The sequence below is a fragment of the Dermacentor variabilis genome, chromosome 5 (assembly GCF_050947875.1).
Source record: "Dermacentor variabilis isolate Ectoservices chromosome 5, ASM5094787v1, whole genome shotgun sequence".
NCBI classification, from domain to species: domain Eukaryota; kingdom Metazoa; phylum Arthropoda; class Arachnida; order Ixodida; family Ixodidae; genus Dermacentor; species Dermacentor variabilis.
This window is the reverse complement of record NC_134572.1, coordinates 48854135-48876779: the sequence shown is the minus strand read 5'-3', so window position 1 is coordinate 48876779 and position 22645 is coordinate 48854135. Positions and strand designations below refer to the sequence as shown.

Genomic DNA, 22645 nt, shown 5'->3' with positions numbered 1-22645 from the left:
TTGACCTGCAGTGACCGGCCCTACTATGTGCGACCTGTACTGTGCGTGTTGTGCTTAATTCTGCGAGATTTGTCATCTTGCTTTCTTTGCTCTTCGCTCCCCGTCTTCCTACTTTCCTCCACTTCTATGTTTCTGTCTCCTCCTTTCTAAAGAGTAGGTAGGCGTTGTGCCCCTTCCGGTGGCACTTGCCAGCCTGCTCCTCGCTTTCCCTTTCCTGTCTAGTGTATGTATGTATTTTAAAGAAATAATAATAATAATAATAATAATAATAATAATAATAATAATAATAATAATAATAATAATAATAATAATAATAATAATAATAATAATAATAATAATAACAATAATAATAATAATAATAATAATAATAATAATAATAATAATAATAATAGAAAAACAGTTTTATGCAGCACGTATTGAGCAACAGAAAGCTGTAGCGGGAGTTTTTCATGTTGCACGACAATTTTTCAGTGTCACATTTAATATAATTATTAAATTAATAAAGTTGACAAATTTTCATTAATAGATAACCAATTAATATTAATTTAATACTAATGATGTAATTAGACGGAATGCAAGTCTAATCTGAGCACCACCAAGCGACGACAAACGACACTAGCTTGGTTCTTTCCAGCTACGTGGCATTTGTATACATTTAAGGTTTTGCTTAAGTTACGTCGGACACCCGTTATATCCAAGTGATCCTTCGTACGTTGTTGCGGTTGCCTTCTAGTGCTGTACGGTAGGTGCACAGTAATAACGGAATTTAAATCCACTAATTCCTATCTTACGCGTTGGTATTATCTGGAGTGACATTCTAGGCACTGTATATAAGAATTTGGACCAGCTGGCCGACGTTTCGATAAGTGGCGACGCCTTTGTCAAGGCTGCCTTTGTCGCGCGGAGGTAACGCAGCTACAAGATAGTTTCTAGTAGCCAAAGTTTTTTATAAAGGCTAAACCCCATGAGCGCGATGTTGTGCGCGACAGCGACGAGCGACGGCTTCGAGCGACGGATCGGGCCGTCGCGTGAAAAGATCGCTTGGTCTTGTCGCGCGATCGCTCGGTTCTGCAAATCCAGAATTTGGCGCTCGTCGCCCGGAAGTGCTATGAGCGACTAGCCAATAGCGCAAAGCCGGAACTGGATGTACATAACTCCAGTACTTCCGATTGTCGCACGGAACGAGCGAACGATTGAATTTTTATACGTGCAAGGATAAGAACCTACTGCAAGACTTTCAGAAATATTTTATGCTGATTTTTACAGTAAAATACATCAACTTAAGTTAAAAAAAGCACGCGTCACGCTAGTTTCGGCGCCTATATTGCTGCCCTCATACCGGCAACACTGGGGAGACGTCGCTTGAAGTCGTCGCTCGCATGGGGTGCAACTTGTAGGCGACGAGCGAACGCGACAGCCATCTCTATCGCGTCGCTTGTCGCTGTCGCGTGCAAGATCGCTTGCATGGGGTTTATACTTAATGGTTTCTATCACTGGGTCGCACAGTCGAGCCCTCAGGTACCGAGGACATTCACGTTACATTCCCGCTCTGCGCACGACGAACACCTGAAGCATGACAGCCACTGCGTTAGGCGGTGAAATATAGTGGTACGGAACAATGCCTAGCGTGATTCAGGGGGCCTAAGTTAAAGAAAATTCATATCTAGCTTGGAACAAAAATTGTAACGAGATAATGACGGAAAAGGAAGGCCAACAAACCGGCCTATCAAAAGCACTTCGTGCCATAACCTGACATGGACCACCTCATTGCGAAACTCCGGGCCGAAAGTTGACCAAAACCGTCATTTTTGTATGTCTGCCATGTGTTTTCAGAGCATTCGTACAACGTAAAAGCGCAAAATAGTTTTTGCTGTAAGGTAAAGCTGTGGGACAGTCAAGCAAAATAATTACGTTGAACAAATCAATAGTAATTTTTGTTTGTAGATATGGTACCACCATATTGAAAAAATTTTCCCAACATTGGGGCTGTAGAAAAAACATTTTCGATCTAAGCTGCCAATAAACACCAGTAAATATTGAAGACAAACCTCTCTAGGTTCAGAAGACGAAGTTGTGCCGGTTCACACACTAAACAGACATGATCAGGACACGCTGGATTGACATGACTAGGACCGTCACTACGTAGTGCCACCTCGCTTCACTCTCGCCCCCAATCGCTTGTATAATTAATTAGTATGCCCATTAGTACTTATGTATTTATTTACTAATTATTTATTTATTATTACATTGTGTTTTCAGCCTCTTGGCCTCTACGTGCTTCCACAAAGTCCGTCGAAAAACGCTACGCATGTGCAGTGAACACAGGTGCCATAAATGGTGCACGGTGTCGTTGCACCCATTGCCCTTGCTTTACCAGATATAATGTGACTGGCTTGAGGGCCGGGCCCTTCAACACGTGATAAGGGGCACTCGGGCGGTGCAATTGTCGGCAAGACTAGGTCCACCTAGGGTATGCAACACTCCTCTTCCTCAATGCATTTATAGTGTCCCAAGTCTCATGTGTCTCAAGTATCTAATGTCTCAAGTCTGTGTTTCTTTTGCCCGGGCGGATTCTTGGAAGCATAAAGCGTTGGACAAACTTTTTCTGTCATTCCCCCTTTCTCAGTGTACGGTAGCAAACTGGATGCTTGTCTTCCCGTTAACTTCCACGCCTTTCGTATCTCGCTTATCTATTCCTCCCTTGCATCCGAACCTATGTCTTTCTCTATTTGTTTCAGGCAGCTCCGATGTGTTGAACGCCATCAAGCGAGCCTTCCACGCCTGGAATAGTTCTCTTGTGAGACCCGCTGCTTTCGTTTCTCCAATGCTACATGAACGCTGTTACTGCTTCCACAATGTGTCAGAGCACATCGCAGATTGGTTTAAAAGCACAGAGAAAAAAAATCTAGGCGGTTTAATCCGCTGTCACGGTTGTGTCAGGAAGTGACCTTTAGCTTTTTAACGTGTCCAGAGAGCAGAGCAAAAGTCTGAAACGCAAACACCCACTCAAGTTTGTTTTGATCGATTCTAGCCCCCACAGACGAGCCACTACGGGCAAACCAAAACAAATCTATATTTAGCACCCAAGGCAATGTGCGCAGCTAAAACAGGTCCCTTAATTACCCCGGCTTCATCGGCAAAGAGACGTTACACGTTAAGCAGGCCTCCCTCTGCCGGTCCGACGCGTTTAAATTTGGAACCGCGATATGATGTCACGGACGCATAACAGTCGCCCTTCTCTTTCTACCGCCTAGCTTGCCTCTAAACATTGCATTGTAAATGGCGCGCTCTTAGAATACTGGCTATAATCCTTGAAAATGCGCCGCCGCCTTGGATGGAGAGCGTACACTGAATGATTGCCAATGAGACGGGGGCAAACGATAAACAGAATACCTGGAAAGCGGTCGTACTTGAACCAGTTTTTCCTCTTCGGATTCGGTCAGTCCGCGAAGAAGAACACTTCTTGTTAGAAAAAAAGGAAAGAGAGAGAGAGAAAAAAAAAGAGTTGATGAACCTCCATGGACAGGTTACTCTCTCATGAGTTGCTGCATGTTGCGGAACATTCGAAGGAGCAAGTGGTAAAGAGAAGAATGGCTTGGTTGCGGAGGAAAGGTTGCGGTGAGTGTCGCCAGTTCAGGAGAAGATTTCGTTGCGCGTGTAAAAGCTGATCTCCGCTGTAGACACGTGCACAGGTATGCACATGGTGCTCAATCATTTCTTGTTCCTTCTGCACAGAAATTCATTACTTTATTTTGAATTCAGTTGCCGAGTGTCTTTTTTCTTGTTTCAGTTTTTGAAATGTTCCAACGACGGCCTAATTAGGGTACATTGAATGGCACTTCGGTACAATACAGTGCAATGTATTATTGCAATATGTGCAGTGCAACTCAGCTACGCTGATGTAACCGCTGTCGCATAGCCAATGATATAGCCTGCGATTCTTGTCTAATGACTACTGCTTATTGCAGAGCATTCAGTGAGCTATAGACGAGGAGTTTTCAGAAACTTATTAGATGAATAGTCAAATAATAAAATCGTCGCAACAGCCGTAACTATGTAATAGGAGTGGTTGTAGTGGGTTCTTGATTATGGCCTGCAATAAGTCGAAATTACATGCGCCAACAACGCACTCCTTCGCTGTTTTTATCTATTTCTGTGCTCCCATATTCGCATATTGGCTGACCTCGCCATCAGTCACGATACTTTTCGCAGATATTAAGTGTGAAATCCGATCGTTCTGTTTGTGGGGCCCGCATCTTTATCTGAACTACTTAGTGCAATTACTGCCTGCTCCTGAAGGGCGCTTCCAGACGTGGCCTACCACGTAGAACGCGTCACGTTCGTTCAGTGCTCCTTTAGCCGTGTTGAAATATTGTTATAGGGGATGCACTCTTGCTATTGCACGTTTATAAGGTCGAGGTTATGTAAGAAGAATCCCTGTTTGCACGCGTTGATGAATGTTTACTGGATCTCTGACAGTGTACAATTAAAGTGTCGTAGTAGATTTCCAACTGTTCTGGGGCATGCATAATACTGGACACAGTCTTCTCTGACTCTCCCGAAGTTCTTCACCCTTTATGTTACCTGAAGTATAGGCGTGCAAAATGGAATGAAAGGAACAACACAAATACCGTCCTTTTCGTTCCTACTTAAGTCTGTGTTAAGCTCGCTTACCTTTCTCTAGCATAAAACTCCCGTCTACTTGCTTAACGTGTTGTTGTACTATTCTTCACCCTATTGCGCCATGGCAAAATTGAAAATATGTTGTTAGGCAGCGTCGAGGTGCTCCTCACATTGACGCTTCGTACGTGGTATGCACTGGCGGCTCCTGGTGCCCTGCCCACGCAATCCGGCGTGAAGTGTTGACATGGCTTCTAATACACAATGGCGGCGTGACAGCGGCAGCTCGAGACGTGTGCGCCATAAAAGAACGCGACGAGCCGTAGGCGCCGTTGTCGTGGGCGTTGTGCCTGTCTTGACCGTGACAGGGCTGAAACCTTGACATTCGTGAACTCGGCTAAGTGATGTTTACGGTCGCGTCGACCTCGTGGCTCGAGGAACTGTTAGTTAGCAACACTTTTCATCTTGCTTCCTGTCCCGAGATAAAATTTATGACCTCTTTCTTCGTAACATATACTCTTCCCTTGAGCAGAATTTTTGCGGACTCGATAAACATCCCCCTGGGACCGTCCTGCGGGCCTCTCCTTATCTTTTCCACGCTGTAGTCTGTCCGCGAGTTTTGCACCTGCACGGATAGACCGAAGAAATTCACTCACGCCCACCCGCCTAGAGCAAGCCCATTTATTCTCGACACCCTTTGCCAGCTGTCGGCTCTGCCCGCGCTGGACTTAGGGTTTGATGACGGGGCAGCTGACGACAATGCCATGGCGAGATAACAATGGCGGGAAGCATAATCTAAACAAGCCGAGCATTATCGAGGTTGTTCTTCGTTCGTTTCCACCAGTTCCTGCACATCCCAACAAAAAGGGGCGGCTTTCATGGGCAGCAATTCTTCTTCTTCTTCTTTTTTTTTTTTGCCGGGGACTGTCGGAATGGCTTTGTGCGCAAGAAGAATTTTCGCTCCTATTCAGACATCGTCGAAGAAAGCACGAAAGAAAAAAAAATTGCACAAATTCGTGGTTATACAGCAGCACAACTACTAGAGAAGCAGCGCAAATTCTGGTATATATATATTGCGAAAAGTACTGCTTTTCTATAGTAGTGCTATACTATTGCTGACTTCATTTATTGCGACGCTCAAGCTGTAACTCATATATATGAGAGGTTGTACCTTGTGCGATTAGATTGCGGCTGTGTTGCAATTTAACGACGAATCCGCGCAATTCTTTTGTTCTTGCGTGATCTTGAACATGTCTTAATAGGAGCCAAAAGTCTTCTTGCTGTAAGGCCAAATAAAGCAAAAAATGCGTACCCATGTCCATGCATTACAATAAGCTATTTTCAAGTGAGATGGTGAGTTAATGTTTAACTTAGCGACGATGGGTGGGCGGGGGGGGGGGGGGGGGGGGAGTGGAGGCGCGGTCTAGCACGTGCACGTGGGGAAAGTAAAGTGATGAAGGGAAAGTACTTCATCTTATTTTCGGGTGGCAATAAGGTGAGGGTTAGTCTGGAGACGTCTTTCCAGGATCGGCGATGAACCGTGAACTGACGGGTGAAGAAGAGAAAGGAGACGATGATGATAATTATTCCTAATTTAATGGCTCAAATCTTTAAATTTATTCACTTAACACATATGCAAAATCTGCCCGACGCTTCGCCAATCCCCTCGAGTATGTGTCAAAGACGTTAAGGTCATCATCATCGTCGTCATCGGCAACAAATTCATCGCGCGGTGCATAGGCCCGGTCACTGCTCACGCCTCCTTAGACTTCATCATCTTCTTCTCGGGCACCCTGCGGGCGATAGTGATGCCGCTACGTATACTCCCCCTTCAGTTTTCAGTAAAAAGGAGGAAGGAAGAGTAACGAAACAGTGAGAACGATTGGACGTCGATTGTAACAGTGCATATTGGAATCAAGGACGATGGCGGTATCAGTGCTTAAAAAAAAGAAAAATGATAATCTTAGACCATAGCTCTAGGCATAAAAAATATAAGAAACAGCGCGTCCTCATAAGGTCGTCAAAAACAGCAGGGTAAGGAAGCATTTGCATGAGACATAAGTTCAAAAACACAGTGCTTAGTTTTATGCCTGTTAGCGCCATAGGTGGCCCTGGTCAACCAAAGTATTCCTGTGTCGTGTGCGTGCGAAACCCAACTAAATTGCAGATAAGTATTCCCTTTGTATTTCGAGGCATATGCTAGCATACGCCTGTTACTCTGTTTATCGCACTTATCAGGTATATGAACCTTCACCTATTTCTCTCTTGAAACCTGCGTTCACCGCATTGAGTGGCTTTCCATCTTTCATTTCCCCTTACTTCTCTCCAGCGCAGGGTAGCAAATAAGAATCGTATCCGGTTAACCTCCCTGCCTTTCCCATGCCGTTTATCTCTCTATATCTCTGCCACTGCACTTGTCGACTGTCGTAGCTCCAGTATTTGCTACCACGCACGCATTGCTAGTCCAGCGTCGCTCTCATCGACTCCGATCTGCTTCTGTACTCTCCAATCCAAGAAATGTGAAGGCAAATACATCTTGGTACTCGCAAAAGGGAAGGAAATGAAAAGCTTCGTGTTATTGTCGCGTTTATCTATTTTTTAAAAAAGTTAGCGATCCTGTGTGCAAAGTGTGTAATCGAATATTTTGGGTCGGACTGCTGGGGGGGGGGGGGGGTTAGAATAGCAGGAATGAACATAACCTGTGCACAAACAGAAACATTTTTCGTGGTGTAAAAGTGACGATGATTTGCGAAGCCTCTTGACAGGATAGAAGAAGTGCGCCGAAGCTAGACTAAAGCTTAACTTTACTGAAGCAAGCCTCGTTGGGACAAGCCGTGTGGAGTCGTGATATACACACGAGAATAATAAAAAAAAAGTTAATTGCGTTGCATCTTGTTTTGTAGACTGAGGACACAAAGCGGGCTCCCGCAGACGCATAAAAGAGTGAGAAAATAAAAAAAAATAAAGGCAACTGTTTGGTAGAATAGTTTAAAATAGAAGCCTTGCTCTCGAGAGGCATTGATGTCATCAATGCGATGATATTGTTTTTCAGCGGTTGAGACGATCCCCCAGCACTCGGCTCTAAGGAAGGCTGACTGCAGAGAAAGCAGAAAAAGAAATGAAAATAGAAAAAAAAATGTGTCACTCTTTGCGGGTAAGGCAGAAAGCTGGACTAGTTGGTTGTTATTCTTATACGGGGACATTGCGTTGCACTAGCGTTCGGTGTGTCTTTTTCATGTGCCTGTCCATGCCCTTTTTTTTACGCGCTAGTGAAATGTCCCCTCATAAGAATTCTTTGCGAGGATGGCCACGTCGGGCACGATCATCCAGCGTCGCCCACTCTGATGAGAACTGTTTTTCTTTGCTAAAACCCTTTCTCCTGCCAGCCGTACTGAATTAAATACGTCAACTTTGTATCTGTGTGTGGGAATAAAAAAAATCATTGTGCATACAGCTTGCTACTGCACTTCTGTATATGTAGGTCGAAACCGGAAAGCAGAATATTGTTCCAAGACATGGGAATGAAACTGCTTGTCTTGAATTAAATTCAGTCTGCATTTAGTAATATTTGTATCGAGGCTTTCCTTTTTCTCTTTATGTTAGCAATTGAGTGAAAAGTGCTTGCAGCCTACTTCATTCGACTAAAAGATTGTCAAGGTCTAGACCTGGTAGGCTTAGCGTTAAACTTTGACTGCGGGAAAATAGCGAACGCCAAATACGAGCGTTCAAGTTTCTGTCTCGCACTGACGCATTTCGAAGATGGGTTTAGTTAAAAATGAATAAAGACAAAAGTTGTGCCCACCGACCGACTTGAGTCCTAAAGAAAAGAAACAAGGCTCTGCGAGACTTCGAGCGAGCGAAGGAACTATGGGTATTACGCGCATGTCTGCAATACCGTAAGTGTCCATGTCCTCCTTACTCGGAGAAAGAAATCTCAGCTTGTCTTTTAGTGTCTCGCACCTTTCTCCAAGACCTTGCTCTGATTTCGCGTTACGTTCACCTGTAATTATGGGCACGACAGCACCCCGTAGCGTACAAGTTGGACCTGGAGGAAGATTTCTCGTAATGATCCACCGAATGGGCTTTTGTAGCGAAGTGAGAAGGAAGAAGTGAAAATGCATTAAGTGAGAATGACGCAGGCACCAGGTTTAAACGTATTTACGTAAGGGGCCGTTCGTTTTCGAGCCGTTCGCCGCGTCCCATTAAGGTCAAGCTCAACTGCAACAAGAACTACCGGGTACGCGGGTGCCTCGCGGGGCGTTACTGTAAGGAGCTCGCACTAAAAACGCCAGCGAGCGGGCGAGCTCGTGCACACTCACACGCACGCTCCCGGAGCCGCTGACGCTAACGGTAGCAGAGCACGCAACCGCTCCGGTCGGTCGAGGCAGCGGCACATGCGCGAGTGTGAGGCCGCGGTTATGCGTTACGATTCGAACGGGCGCACGCCGCGGACCTTCACACAGCCGGAGCCATTAGCGCTCGACAGTATGCGGCGAGGGTCAAGCCGTATGCCTCATTGTCCAAGCAGCGTCGCCGAGCCCGCGTCGCGCCCCGTCGTAAAGGTCGCGCGAGGTCAAAGAACTGCGGCGTCGTTCTACGCCCCGCACCAGAACGCGCCCAATGCCTCGCCCGGCGCGAAACACGGCGGCCAAGCCTCGAGCACACCTCCCCTTTCACCGCAGCCAATCGCCACCGGTGACCGAGTTTGCGTTGCAAACGACGTTGCTGATTGTTCGGCTCGAACCACTGTAGGCTGGACGTATAGTACAAACGAGCTCACATACCAGAACATATATAGCCTTCCCTGTTATTGATGAAGCTCTCAGGTTATTAATCGACGACCGGCTAAAGAATGCCTCAAAGGCCGTCTGAATGTTGCTTCAAATTAGTCCGCTGCTGTGGGGCGTTCTACTGCATAGAACGGCGTCGCGGGTTCGAGATCTTTTCAATCCCTAGGTTACTGCGAAAATTTACACCTTGTGAATAAATCAAAGCTGCTCCAATTGTTCATTTCCTTAACGTCTAGCTGCGCAATATTATTATAACGTAGCGTATAATTTTCTATTGCAAATCGTATCATGCTGCTGCATTTTCCCGTGATATAATTGTATGTCTAGCGGAAGTACGACCACTGCTGATGATCCGACCAGTAGCAGTGACACTGACTTTGTTTTCCTGGCCTTGCTTACTTTGTCACTCGATTTGTCTGTCTTCGACATTTCTACGCTTCGCCAGAATACTGCTTACTCTTTACTAAATAGTGCGATTGATCGCATTCCTATATATGATGAAGTATATGGTACAACTTCACATTTTTCTTACGATATTCCCTCCCTCCCCTTCTCTAGAGAGAGACAGATAAAAACAAATATTTACCATTCACAGTTGTTGTCGGTTTCCAGCTTTGTCTCTAGTCGGGGTGCTAAGTGTCCAGCTGACTGCAGGACCCGTTAATGTGCTTTACGTGCAGCATCCCAGCAGTGGCTAAAGTGAGTAGGGATTCACGAGGATTAAAAGATAAGAAGCACGAGTCATGACGTAAACGCTGAGCAAAACTCGCGAAACGCAGTTTGGGCGTACAATCGCTGCGGCGTCACCCAGATTCGGAGCTTCAACTCTGCGCGGCGCGATAGCCGTGCCATCCCCGCGGTCGCAACGCGTTCTTTGCTTCCTGCGTTCACATTTATCGAGCTGCGATATGCACGGACCGTTCGCACGTGCGTCCGGTGATAGTGCCGCCTTCGTAGCACCAGAAGCACCGTTGGTGCACAATGGACGAGCCGTTCTCCCTTACTTGAAACACCCAGCCGGCTCCCGTTTCTTATTGGCTGAAGCGAACCCGGGGCCCCTATCTTGTACGCGTTCGAGAAGTCCACGTTCACTTTCATCTCACGTGATTGGCCTGGATTGGCCTAGGCCGCGATATCAGCGCAGCCTAGGACAATCGTGCGCGACAAAACCAAACGTCGGCTTTTCGAACGCGTACGAGATAGCGGCCCTGGCCTCTCCTGCACTGCATGAAGTTGGCGAGGCGGAGTGTTGTAAGTGAAAGCAAAAAAGAGAGTGAGAGAACGAGAAAGAAAGGCAGGGAGAGCAACCAGACACGCGTGCGATTTGCTACCCTGTGCAGGCGAATATATGCATAACGGGATAAACGGTAATGAACAGAAGAATGAGAAAGAGCACTGCTCGGCTCACGAGGCAGTGTTCGACGCGCTATAAACGGTCACGGATAGAAAAAAAATTAGCTGGATTTCTCTCTTGTACTATCAATTTCCGAGCGGAGCTCATTACTGCCAAACATAGCCACAATAATGAGGGAGAAGGGGCGCCTATATATAAGGGTCCGATTTTCCTTAGTCACAACCATATGAAGGCAACAGATAACGAAGACAAAGAAAGCATATTGGGGAAATTATTTGTTGTTTTTCACTGAAGTGTAGGAATTATAAGCTAAAGGAAAATGAAAGAAGACGAAAAAGCAGCTTGCCACTTGGGAGCCGGACCCAGACCATCCGCATTCTTCTTTTCGATCGGCGTTTCGGCGTTACAAACGTTTTTAGAAAATGATGATTCCTACCTTTTCTTTTATTATCTTTGTTTTATCTTTCTCGGTATTAAGTCCTTATTTGAACTCTTGAGTTCCCTTGGCTTTTGTAGTCACTTAAATATCTTTTCGCCAGTGTAGAGTAGCACCCCAGAGCCAGCTATATAGCTCAGACTGATCTCTCTGCCCTTTCTGTAAATATATTTTTTTCTCTCTCTAATTATCCGGCTTGTTCTGTTCATTGTCATATTTGTTCTTGTCCTGCTTACCCTTTATTCTCTTGCTTGTTAAATATGTCGTCGTCCCCCTTGCTCCCAATTATGTAATAATTCCTTACACTGGGTCCTCAGGGTGAATATATGAAATGAATTAAGACGACCATCACTTTTCATTTTCTGGTGTAGCGGTGTGAAATGACGAGACAGGATGTGACCGACAAGTTGGGTCCACTCGCTGCTGTGTCCCGCTGACCGGGTCGTGTCAGCAGCCAGTAAAACCAAGAGGACAGTTAGCGGGACCACAAAGAAGAAAATATATTCGTGCTGCTCAAATCAATTATGCAGGGTTCTCCAACGCCCCGAGTTTTGGGGCTTTCAAATCGGGCCTCGAGAAGGACGAGCACATTTGTTATGTCGACTTTTCATAGCTCTTTGGTAACACGCCTGAGGTGCAGCAACGATGATACCTGACCCTTTTTCGTGATCAGCTTCCTCCACGCTTCGCGCACCCTAGGGCTGACGCCGAGTTGAATGTCGATGTTGCACTTACAGAATACTAATTTTTTTCTTACAGCACGGCATCGTTTTCAGCTCGTAGCGGACGCTCTTCTAAAGTCGCGTGACTTTAATTAGCCATTAGAATTAATGTTACGCTTTATCTGCAGTAATTTCAAGGTGGCAAACATGTCGAATTAACATAGAAATTCTAACTACTATTGGAGCCTTCTGTTCCTTTTCAAGATTGAGCGGATAATAAATAAAGTAGGTTTAGCCACAATGCAGCAAGGGCGGGTACTCCCCTAATAAAATGTGCCAAGTACTGCGGCACTTACTTGATGCAGGGCATACTGGAATTTGCTGCTTTAAGCAGCAGCGTAGGAGTTGAAATGTGTTGGAATTTCGCAAAGTGCGTTTCTGGCATAAGAGCATTTAGTTTTGCAATTCATATCAGAGGGTATAAAGCGTAAGTCGGATTTAAGACTTGAAAGCAGGCGCTGAAACAAAGAGAGAAAGGTCGAACAGAGAGACGAGTGAGCGAAAAACTAAATAAAAATGTGGGTAGGTCAGCTAGTCACGCGACCGGGTGGCTACACCACGCAGAGGAAGGAGTTGAGGGGATAAGAAAAAAAAAAAAGACAGACAGAGACGAAGTGAAAGACCGAGGGAATCTTATCTGCTTACAGAAATGGGAATGCCCATAACGCCTACAAACGCGAAATGTGACCATTCGATATCAGAAATTGCAGCAATATGCCTGCATATCACATACGAGGTCAAGTTCCTAGAATATTTGTCATTTAAAGGCAGGAAAAGAGCGCATGGCGATAATGGCCATGGTGGATGGCGAGTGCAGGGAGCCTTCGAAAGTAGAGAATGGAGTGTTGGTCAGGCGAACACACGACCCGCCCGTTACCCGCATTTCACACCGTGCGGCTGAGAGGTCAAACACAGTGCCTATGCTTCAACAGTATCACGGGCTGCCTAATGTACTCATACATTCAAGCGCGAACAATTCCAAAACTACTGCAATCTCTTGCCCTGTTTACATGTTCCCCTGCATTTGTAACAATGGTTTAATTCAGACTCCGAAACGTACACCTGAGATTACTACATGCTTAGAAGTCGGCTACAGAGGGATCACACGTCACACTTCCATGTAAATATGCGCGTAAAAGGTGTTTTGGTCAGTTATTTGATACTGGCATTTCAATTTATGGTGATGCATACTCTGCCAAGCAATTCGTTTTGTTGTTCATGCTAATGAATTTTGAAATATTAATGCCTTATTTCCTTATAGTATTGGAGCAAAGGTCACCGTCCTCTGCTCAAGTGTGAATCGTTCGCCGCACAGCCAGTCTCGCAAACAATGACCACCAGACGCGAGCCAGAGTTACGAGATTCAACGACGACAAAAAAGGGCGTACAGAACCTTCAAGCGTGTACGCCGCGTTTCTGAAGAAAACCTCGCGATCACTCGTAAAGGCTAAACCCCATCAGCGCGATTTTATGCGCGACAGAGACAAGCGACGGCTTCGAACGACGGATCGGGCCGTCGCGTGAACAGATCGCTTGATTTTGTCGCGCGATCGCTCGGTTCTGCAAATATATAATTCGTCGCTCGTCGCCCGGAAGTGCTATGAGCGACTAGCCAATAGCGCAAAGCCGGAACAGGATGTACATAACTCCAGTACTTCCTATTGTCGCACGGAACGAGCAAACGAGTGAATTTTTATGCCTGCAAGGATAAGAACCTACTGCAAGACTTTCAGAAATATTTTATGCTGCTTTTTACAGTAAAATACATCAACTTAAGTTAATAAAGCACGCGTCACGCTAGTTTCGGCGCCTATATTGCTGCCATCATACCGGCTACACTGGGGAGACGTCGCTCGAAGTCATCGCTCGCATGGGGTGCAACTTGTAGGCGACAAGCGAACGTGACAGCCATCTCCATCGCGTCGCTTGTCGCTGCCGCGTGCAAGATCGCTTGCATGTTGTTTATACTTAACGGTGTTTCGCCTGCTCGTTGTCGGACCAGGCGCGGGGCACTCGGACCGCAACTGCCGACGCAACTCAGTGGCCGACGCAACTACACCGCGTCGAAATTGGCTTCGCTCTGAGGACATACAAGCGCCGACAGTGGAAAAGCTGTTACGTTACAAGCGTGATGCAGGCGGGAGAAGCACAGTCCTTTGTGAGCGCGGGGGTTCCACGAGCCGCGCACAGAAAACGCGCGCCCGTGTCTGCGCTCGGCGGCCGACAGCGTGAAATTCGATTATGCGCCAGTCACGAGGAAGAAAGGATACTACAAGCGGCCCTCCAGCCGCTCCGAACCAGCTACCAGGCTTAATAGTCGCCCGGCTTGGTGGGGGAGGCTAACCACACCGGGTGCCCAAGTAGCGGCAGTGGTTGGATGGATGGACGGTGGGTCGCGGAGTTTGCGGTGCGGCCCATCGCTCGCTGCCGCTTTCTTGACGCAAGTCAGACCTCTTCTGCTCTCCGTCCTCCCGCTGCTCGCGGGTAACCCTCGCTCACGCGCAACGTTCGGCAGCAGCCCGTGATCGCACCGCACGCCGGACGACGCGTAATCAACGGCCGTCGCACAAAACAAGCGGCCCCAAGGCATAGAGGGAAAGATGCGGAGAGGGAGTCTTGCGCGAACGGTGGTTCCTCCTGCGGCCCTTCGGCCGCCTCCTCGCCCAGCGGCTGCACCACTCCACGAAGCGGCGGCGGCAACGGCCGTGTACCCCTTTCACCCGTATTCAAGGCCCGGCCGAAGGAAGATGGGGGGAGGGGGGGGAGCAACACAACACACTCGCGCGTCAAAAAGTGCTCCCCGCGTGGACTCGGAATCACTACGCTCGCCGGCAGCTTCCGCGGAGAGGGCGTGTGAAGGATGCTGATCTTGACCGCGGGCCCAGGATAGCCACTTGATGAGGTGGGTGAATACATATGCCGGGTCACGTGCCGCTCGCTATACATTGTCCCCGCTGCTCCCGCTGCTCGCTCAGTCTTGCGAGAGACGCCACCGCGGCAGCACTCATCCGTCCCCGGTTCACTTTTGCTCGTGGTGTCCGAGGCGCTCTCGGCCCGTTTGCGGGACTATTGTGTCCATTTATGTCTTAGCCCGAAGCTGTGCTTGGGCCTTATCCCTGGAGGCGGGAGCTTGGATATACTCGTGTTAAGCGGTTGACCGCGCACTGTTTCCTATTTTATTGGTGTTGTCGTTCCATTTTGGCATTACTACAGTTCTGGCATCGACTTGGCAGAGCGTGATTTGGCGGAAAAATTTTTCCCGTAGCGGCTTTTGAAAATCGAAATCCGAGCAGTCTTCTGTGGCAACGGACTTCGTCGTTCTCTGGTGTAATTGTGATTTCATATCTTTTGCTACGGTAGGCTTTTTTTTTTGTGTGTGTGAGCTGATAGGAGCGGTCTCCGGTTGTAGTTTCCCGTCATTCCATTCACGAGGCTGCTTTTGTTAATTATCAGCCAAATTGCTAATAAAAAAAGAACGTTAGTGCAACATTATAACAGGCTCGCATATCTAAGCTGAAAATATCTGCATTTGTCGAGAAAAGTTTTGCCAAGATTTTGTCGACAGAAAGAATACTTGGACAGGTGCGGCAAGCTTCGACTGACGCCGTCGACAAGCCAACCTATTTTTACCGTATGTTTGTCAGATAACTTATCCTATTTGGCGACTCCAGTGGTTATCTGCTCTTTCTTCCGCTTTTGATTGCTAGATTGTGAAACTTTCTGATTTATAGGGATGAATGGCTTATTGTTTTCAACAAGAAAATAAAGAAATCCTTAACTGCCAAGATTACTTTGTGTACACGGCAGATGGCTCAACATAGTATTACTTATAGCCTAGTTTCACATGAGCCAATCTACAAATGGTGGGGCTGAAATTATAGCCTAAAATATCTTAGTTACTCGTAAAGAATCGCACGTTTTCACTTTTCGAATTACTAATCAGGATCCCCATGAATGTAGGAACGTACAAAAACTATATTATAAAGATTTTGTAACAGGCTGCATCCTCATCTTCGAACATGTAAAATCATTTGTGTTCTAAAATAACTAGATAAACGTATACGTCTCGAATGGCAAAACGATATTTTCAGTGCACGAGTTCGATTAACTACCAACGAAAAACTACCATAGGAATAAAAGCATATTATTGTCCGTGGGAGAGCAGTGTAAAATGACGTAAGTAAGGTAAAATATGCCTTATTCGCTTTTTTTTCTCTCTCTCTTTATTGCAGTCACATGGCAATGCTTGCTTCATTGTTCTCCGTCGTAGTGGCGCTCAGCGCCGTTGGCCACGCTCGGACCGTGCCCTCCGAGAACGACATCTTCTCCGACGCGCCGGTGGTGTGCTTTAGGACAGGTTGTACCCGCGGTACGCGGCACACTGTGAACGACCAGACTGTGAACGTGTTCTATGGCATTCCTTACGCCATGGCGCCGGTGGGCGACTTGCGCTTCAAGAAGCCCGTGCCCCACTACGACTGGGGCCTGGGCATCTACAACGCCACGATCAAGCCGCCCTCGTGTCCTCAGACGTACTTCTACGCCGACGAGCGCTGGAACAACTACGATCTGAGTCTCAACGAGGACTGCCTCTTCCTAAACGTGTGGGCACCGGAGACGTGCCGCGAGGACGCCAAGTGCTCGCGTCTCCCCGTCGTCGTGTTCATTCACGGTGGCGCCTTCACGCACGGCGGCTCCGAGCGGGCTACGGCCGACATGTCGCACCTGGCAGCCGTCGCAGACGTGGTCGCCGTGTCTTTCAACTACCGCCTCAACGGCTTGGGCTTCATGTACGGCCGCAGCAAGGACTTGCCCGCGAACCTAGGCCTCTTCGACCAGCGGCTCGCCATAAACTGGGTGCGGGACAACGTCGAGTTCTTCGGCGGGGACCCGGACAGCATCACCCTGATGGGCCACGACGCCGGCGCCCAGAGCGTAGGCTACCACATGCTGTCACCCAAGAGTCACGGCCTGTTCAAGCGAGCCGTACTGTTAGGTGGCAACCCTTACACGAGCACGCCGCTCAACAAACCGGATATGGCGTACAACCGGGCGCTGACCGTGACGCGCAAACTGGGGTGCCTGGACAGCGAGCAGGACCTGAGGCGCAACCCTGGTGGTGTGATGCAGTGCCTCAAGACCAAGGATGCCCACGAAATCGCCAACAGCGCCGAGTACGAGTTCAGCCGCGGCCGCATATCTCTGTATCCCGTGTTCGGCGACGAGTTCCTGCCCAAGAGCCCGAAGGAGATGATGGGGACCGCCGGAAGCTTTAAGGGCACCGACGTACTCATGGGGCTGACCGAGGAAGAGGCCGCGGCGCTCGTCTACTACGGCGGCTACTTCGACGGCGCCCCGCCGGACGACATCACGATGGGCGACGTGCGCTACGTGGTGGGCCTCTTTTTCGGCATGATGTACAAGCGTAACGCGGCTCCCATCACGAACTACTATCTCAACGACACTGAAGAGAGCCCCAGCGACTCACTCAAGGCCGGCGGGCGCGCGATCGGGGACGGCGTCACCCTCTGTCCCGGAAACCAATTCGGCGAGGACCTGGCGCGGCGCGGCGCCAACGTCTACTACTTCATGCTGGCGCAAGAGTCGTCGTTCGGCTCGCAGCTGTTCGGGCCGACGTACGGTGAGGACATGCTCTACATGCTCGGCTCGATGAACGACATGAGCAAAAGCGACGAGGAGAAACTGCTCTCGGAGAAGATCATGAAGATGCTCGGAAGGTTCGCGCGAACAGGGTGAGTGTGAAGCGAGCGCTGGTCCTCGATGCCTATCGGCCGGTTTTTTTCCTTTCTGCTTGCCATTGCGGGTATCTCGGAAACATCTAGAAAAGTGCCACAGATTGAGAGAAAGAGAGGAGGTAAATAAGAGACAGAGAGAAGGGTGACTGAAGGAGATGATCGCGATCCACTTTGTAAATACTCTCCAGGGATATCTCCCCCCTGCTGAATACGTGAACGGGGCGCTAAAATCGTGACCCCGGCTCTCGGATTAATTTCTTCTCCTGCATTCGTTTTCAATTGACTCCCGTTTCCGCCCCGACAAGCCTGGAAGCGTCGAAAAGGCACTCGAACAAGCGTTTCTCCCGACCTGTTGTTTTAAACGAGGAAACAGTCGAGCTCTCGAGCCGCCGGACGCGAAGGGAATGCATTTTTCATTTTTTTACCCACCGGACGTATCGCCGAGGGTATCGACGAGGCCGAGAAATGCACACGCTCACACTGCGACCAATGAACCAGTTGGCAAGAGCCTAAGTAGGGCAGAATTTGAAATGACCGACCGTTCAGTGCGCGAACGCCGATCTTAGCGCCGGCCCTGAACTTTGTGGGGCGCTGTATACGCGGGCACCGGCGCGCTCGTAGACGACGGAAGCGCCCACCGACGCGAGACCCGGAGAGAAGGAAGGAAGCAAAATAAAACAGGGGCAACGCGAATCCCGCGTTCCGCGTTCCGACTTCACCGCACGCGTGACTCCGTGTAGACAGCAAGGACATGTCTTTTTTTTTTCTTCTTCTTCTTCTTTCTTTCGCGAGATAGCCTACTTCCTGCGGCAGTGCGTGCGCCTTAAAGAGAGTGGTCTTTCTGCATCGCGCGGTTCTTCCCGCTGGCACTCGGCTCATCCGTGTTAAGCCTAAGAAATCGCAATAACCAAGAGCAGCGCCTGCGCGTGGGACATCGTAATACACAGAGAGAGAGAGAGAGAGAGAGCGATGATATGCTGAAATGGGATGACGGGATGATGGTATCATTGGTGAAGAGATTTGAAATCGTGCAGCGGTAGTGTCCTCAAGCGTGAAGTGATAGATACATTGTGGTTGTTTTGCTCTATAGAAGTCGACTATAGCAATGTTGGCGCAAACGAAAACGCCCCGCCGCGGTGTACTGCCTGCGAGCTGAGGAAACTGTTATGCGCATGTCTGCCGCCAGAGCTTGCCGACAAAACAATCATTTTCTACTGCGGTTAGTTGAAATAGCTGTGTTTTTCAGTCATGGGCGAATTATGCATTGTGTCTGTCAAATAGCTACGCAGACTCTATGTATTGGGCATCAGAAACGGGTTGTCTTTCTGTAACGCCAAAACTACGTGTCAGCAAAATCAACTTTCAGGCGTACGAATTTCACCAGTCTCACTAGGTTTCTTTAAAACCCAATGACTTTGATATGCTTCCCGAAGGTTCACTCGAATGTGGCACATATTGAAAGGCTCCTAAAACGCTACTGCAGTGTTGCCACAACTAATGATTTATCAGTAGGTCTACTCATTTTTTCTCTATATTTTTAGTGTTTCCGTGATAAAGCTTGGAAAATTCTCTTTCGTGTCGAAAACATTAGCAACAGGAATCTATTAATTTTTCAAGGTTTCCTACATTGTCTAACGACTTCTACGAAATTTGCTTTTTAGATAGTTAGCTTGTAAAGAGGTATCTACTTTTACTGAGTACGAGCACCGAAAGACATGTGTTTTCTTTTTTCATTTTTGCACTTATGGCTGAAAACGCAATGAACACTTTAGAATTATGGTACCAGGTGTCACCTGAGTCATTTCCAAAGCTAGTTTGAAAGTTGAAACAAGGCGCCTTTCTATAAGTAACGGTATTCGAGATTTTCTGTGCACCGGCCGTGTGATTTTTTTCAAAGCAAGCATCGCTCCAAAAATTTTGGAGGTCATTGTATTGTGTGGCTGCTATTTCGCAGATGGCGCATTGTAGAATTAACAATAAGTACTGGATAAGTGCCGGCAAAAACTTCTTGTGATATACTTCTTTTGTCAGAGTAAACAATCTACTGATTTCTACGGATTTCTCAAGCAAAAATTTACTATTTCTTTTATCATCAGCTGTGGCAACACTGGGGCTTCTTGGGCTGACTGTGCAACATTTGTGTGCAGCAAAAGGCTCACACTCATTTGGACACCGGCCTCCCGTATTCCTTTTTCTCATTCCACTAAATGCCTACTACTACTACTACTACTACTACTACTACTACTACTACTACTACTACAGCTACTACTACTGCTACAACTACTACTACTAATACTACTACTACTACTACCTGCTCTTACAACTACTTATCTAGCGATGGAGATTAGCAATAGGTTTATTGCGTCATGACTTGAAATATGTCATTAAAGAATGGCAAATAGGACAAAGGAAAAGAATCAGGAGGAAAATGATCCACTGGGGCAGGCGGCGTTGTACTACCGCCGCCTGCCGAGATGCCGCACCCGGAAGTGAGACCGCCAACGTACGTCAGAGGTCACTTGGACATGAAGGTGCAGTTTCATTGTTTTCGCTCACGATGCGGGCAATAATCGCATCGCCTGTGGCTCGGCGCCTTGAAAAGTGAACGCGGCGAATAAGAAAAAACAACAGCAACGACTAAAGAGTGAGAAGAAACAATTGATCTGCACAGCGCAAGGTCTTGCGTAACCGAGAGAATAAAGCTTAACCAAGGCGAACCGGTGCAGCGCGCTTTCAACCCCTGTGCGATGGGAGCGACCTAATGAGAGGGGCGCCAAGCGATGCTTACACGGACGAAACGCACGACACAGCGTCGAAGTTGAACTAGTAGTGTGACCAGAGGTCAACAGACATCTGGGTGTGCGAATATTCAAGCTTTCGGTTACGAATCGAATAGTCTCTGACATTCGATACGTAATCAAATCGAGAATTCACTTTCCGAAGTTGTCGAACATTCGCTTTCCAGTTCGATTACAAGGCACCGCAAGGCTTGTCGGAGACTACAGGGGAAAGCCAGGTGCAGTTGCTGGCCATTCCGAATGGCTTCTGCTGCGGAGGAGCCGCGGTTGCTTCGTACCGCGCCTTTCTGCAGTTGTTGAGTGGACGCATGCGGAAGCTAGGTTCTGCCCAATAATTTCCTGCCACTCAAAAAGAATTTCTCGCCTTCCTCAATTTAGGTAAATCAGTCTATTATATGAACGTTCGCCCATTGCCTGCATCGAGTTAAAACGATCTACGAGTATTTATTGTCGACTGTGCTCATCCAGCATCATGGCGACGGGCTGTTTCTGAGGTTTTTTACCATCATTCTCATTGTGCGCCACATACGATTGTGTTTCAGTTGTTTCTCATTTACAAGCTCCTCAGACGACCGGAAATGTAGTTGCGAACGATATTAGATGTATTGAATAACGTAAAGAAGCGTTGTTCAGATATGAGAAAATATTCAATATTTGATCCAAAAATCCGAAGCTACTTTTCCTCCAATATTCGTATTGGATTAGGAAATCTCGGCATCCGAACGGCTCCATTACTTTGCTTCTCCCCAAATTGTCTATTTGCCTGCGTGACGATATCGATGGACTCCTCCAGAAGGAAGCTATGTGCAGGCCATAGATGCTGTACTACATCTAACAAGTTCAGCGCAGTACAGAGAAGGCTACGGGTCGCGTCAGCCAGCCAGAAAGAAGCACTACAAGGGGTTCCTCCATTGTCCGCCTCTAATCGCTTGCCGAGCAACGACAACCAAACAGAAGCTTCACGGAAAGATTAGTAAAGCGCAAATGGGCGAGCCCTGCTCTCTTCTCTGAAATACGCAGCCGGCTATTTGTCACTGACTTACTGACAAGCGCATGCTGCATTACACGGGAAATGCTGAGACAGAGCCCAATGCTTACTACCGGAACTCATCCGCAGTTTGATTGCCGTCTTTCTCTCACCTTATGCGTCCCGTTTACGCTACACTGTACATAATTCCGTATCAACCAGCCCATCCCTTTATACCTTTTGAAAGAAATGTTGCTGAAACATGAAGCGCTGCGGGGAAGCTAGCTTTAGAATCAGAAAAAAAGTTAGCTATTAAAACAAGAACGTAAACCGCACCACTTGAAGCAATGCCAACTCAGAAAGCCCTCTTAGCGCATATCTTGTGAAGGCAGATCAAATCTGTTCTTTTTTGTCGCTTTATGACAAAGGAGATACATTCTATATAGTACGGTAGTTCTAAGTATAAGTTAACGCGATAACGCTGAGTGGTTTTAGCCGATTCAGTCACTTTTTTACTGCTGCGGAGCGTCTCTGAGCTCATAAGGAGTTTTCCTTTGAGTTGTTGCACGCGAAATGGTGATTTCAGAGAATAGCGCTTACTACTGGAACTCATCCGCAGTGTGGTTGCCGTCTTTCTGTCACCTTATGTGTTCCGTTTACGCTACACTGTACATAATTTCGTATCAACCAGCCCATCAGTTTATACCTTTTGAAAGAACTGTCGCTGGAATAAGAAGCGCTGCAGAGAAGATAGCTTTAGAATGAAAAAAAAAGTATATATTAAAACAAGAACGTCAACCGCACCACTTGAAGCAATGCCAACCCATAAAGCCCTCTTAGGGCATATCTTATGAAGGCAGATCAAATCTGTTCTTTTTTTTTTTTCGCTTTATGACAAAGGAGATACATTGTGTGTGGTACGGTAGTTATAAGTATGGGTTAACGCGATAACGCTGAATGGTTCCCGCCGATTCAGTCACTTTATTTAGTGCTGTGGAGCGTCTCCGAGCTCATACAGGGTTTGCCTTTGAGTTGTTATTGTGCAAGGCCACAAAAGTCTGCAGCTTCTTGTTTTTTCTTCGTGACCCACAAGAAAACCGGGTAGTTCTTAAGCCAGAGTCGCGTTCGACGGCTCGGCAAAACATAATCGGTACCGGCCACCGAAGCTGCTACCCGATTAACGGCGCGTGAGTTCACGTCCA

At 47.6% G+C, this 22645-nt stretch overlaps 1 protein-coding gene across 5 annotated transcripts in view; it reads left to right on the top strand.

Moving 5' to 3' along the window:
• Positions 1-22645, top strand: part of LOC142582561 (acetylcholinesterase-like) — a 58790-nt gene that overhangs the window by 23572 nt on the left and 12573 nt on the right. For 2 of the 5 annotated variants that reach the window (XM_075692417.1, XM_075692414.1), the window contains exon 2: positions 16155-17675. In XM_075692417.1, the coding sequence (XP_075548532.1) occupies positions 16159-17675 (1517 nt within the window). In that variant the 5' untranslated portion in view covers positions 16155-16158. Of the gene's footprint in view, positions 1-14749; positions 14825-14910; positions 15279-16154; positions 17676-22645 lie in introns of those variants that run through there. The other 3 variants (XM_075692415.1, XM_075692419.1, XM_075692418.1) reach the window with 3 other exon arrangements.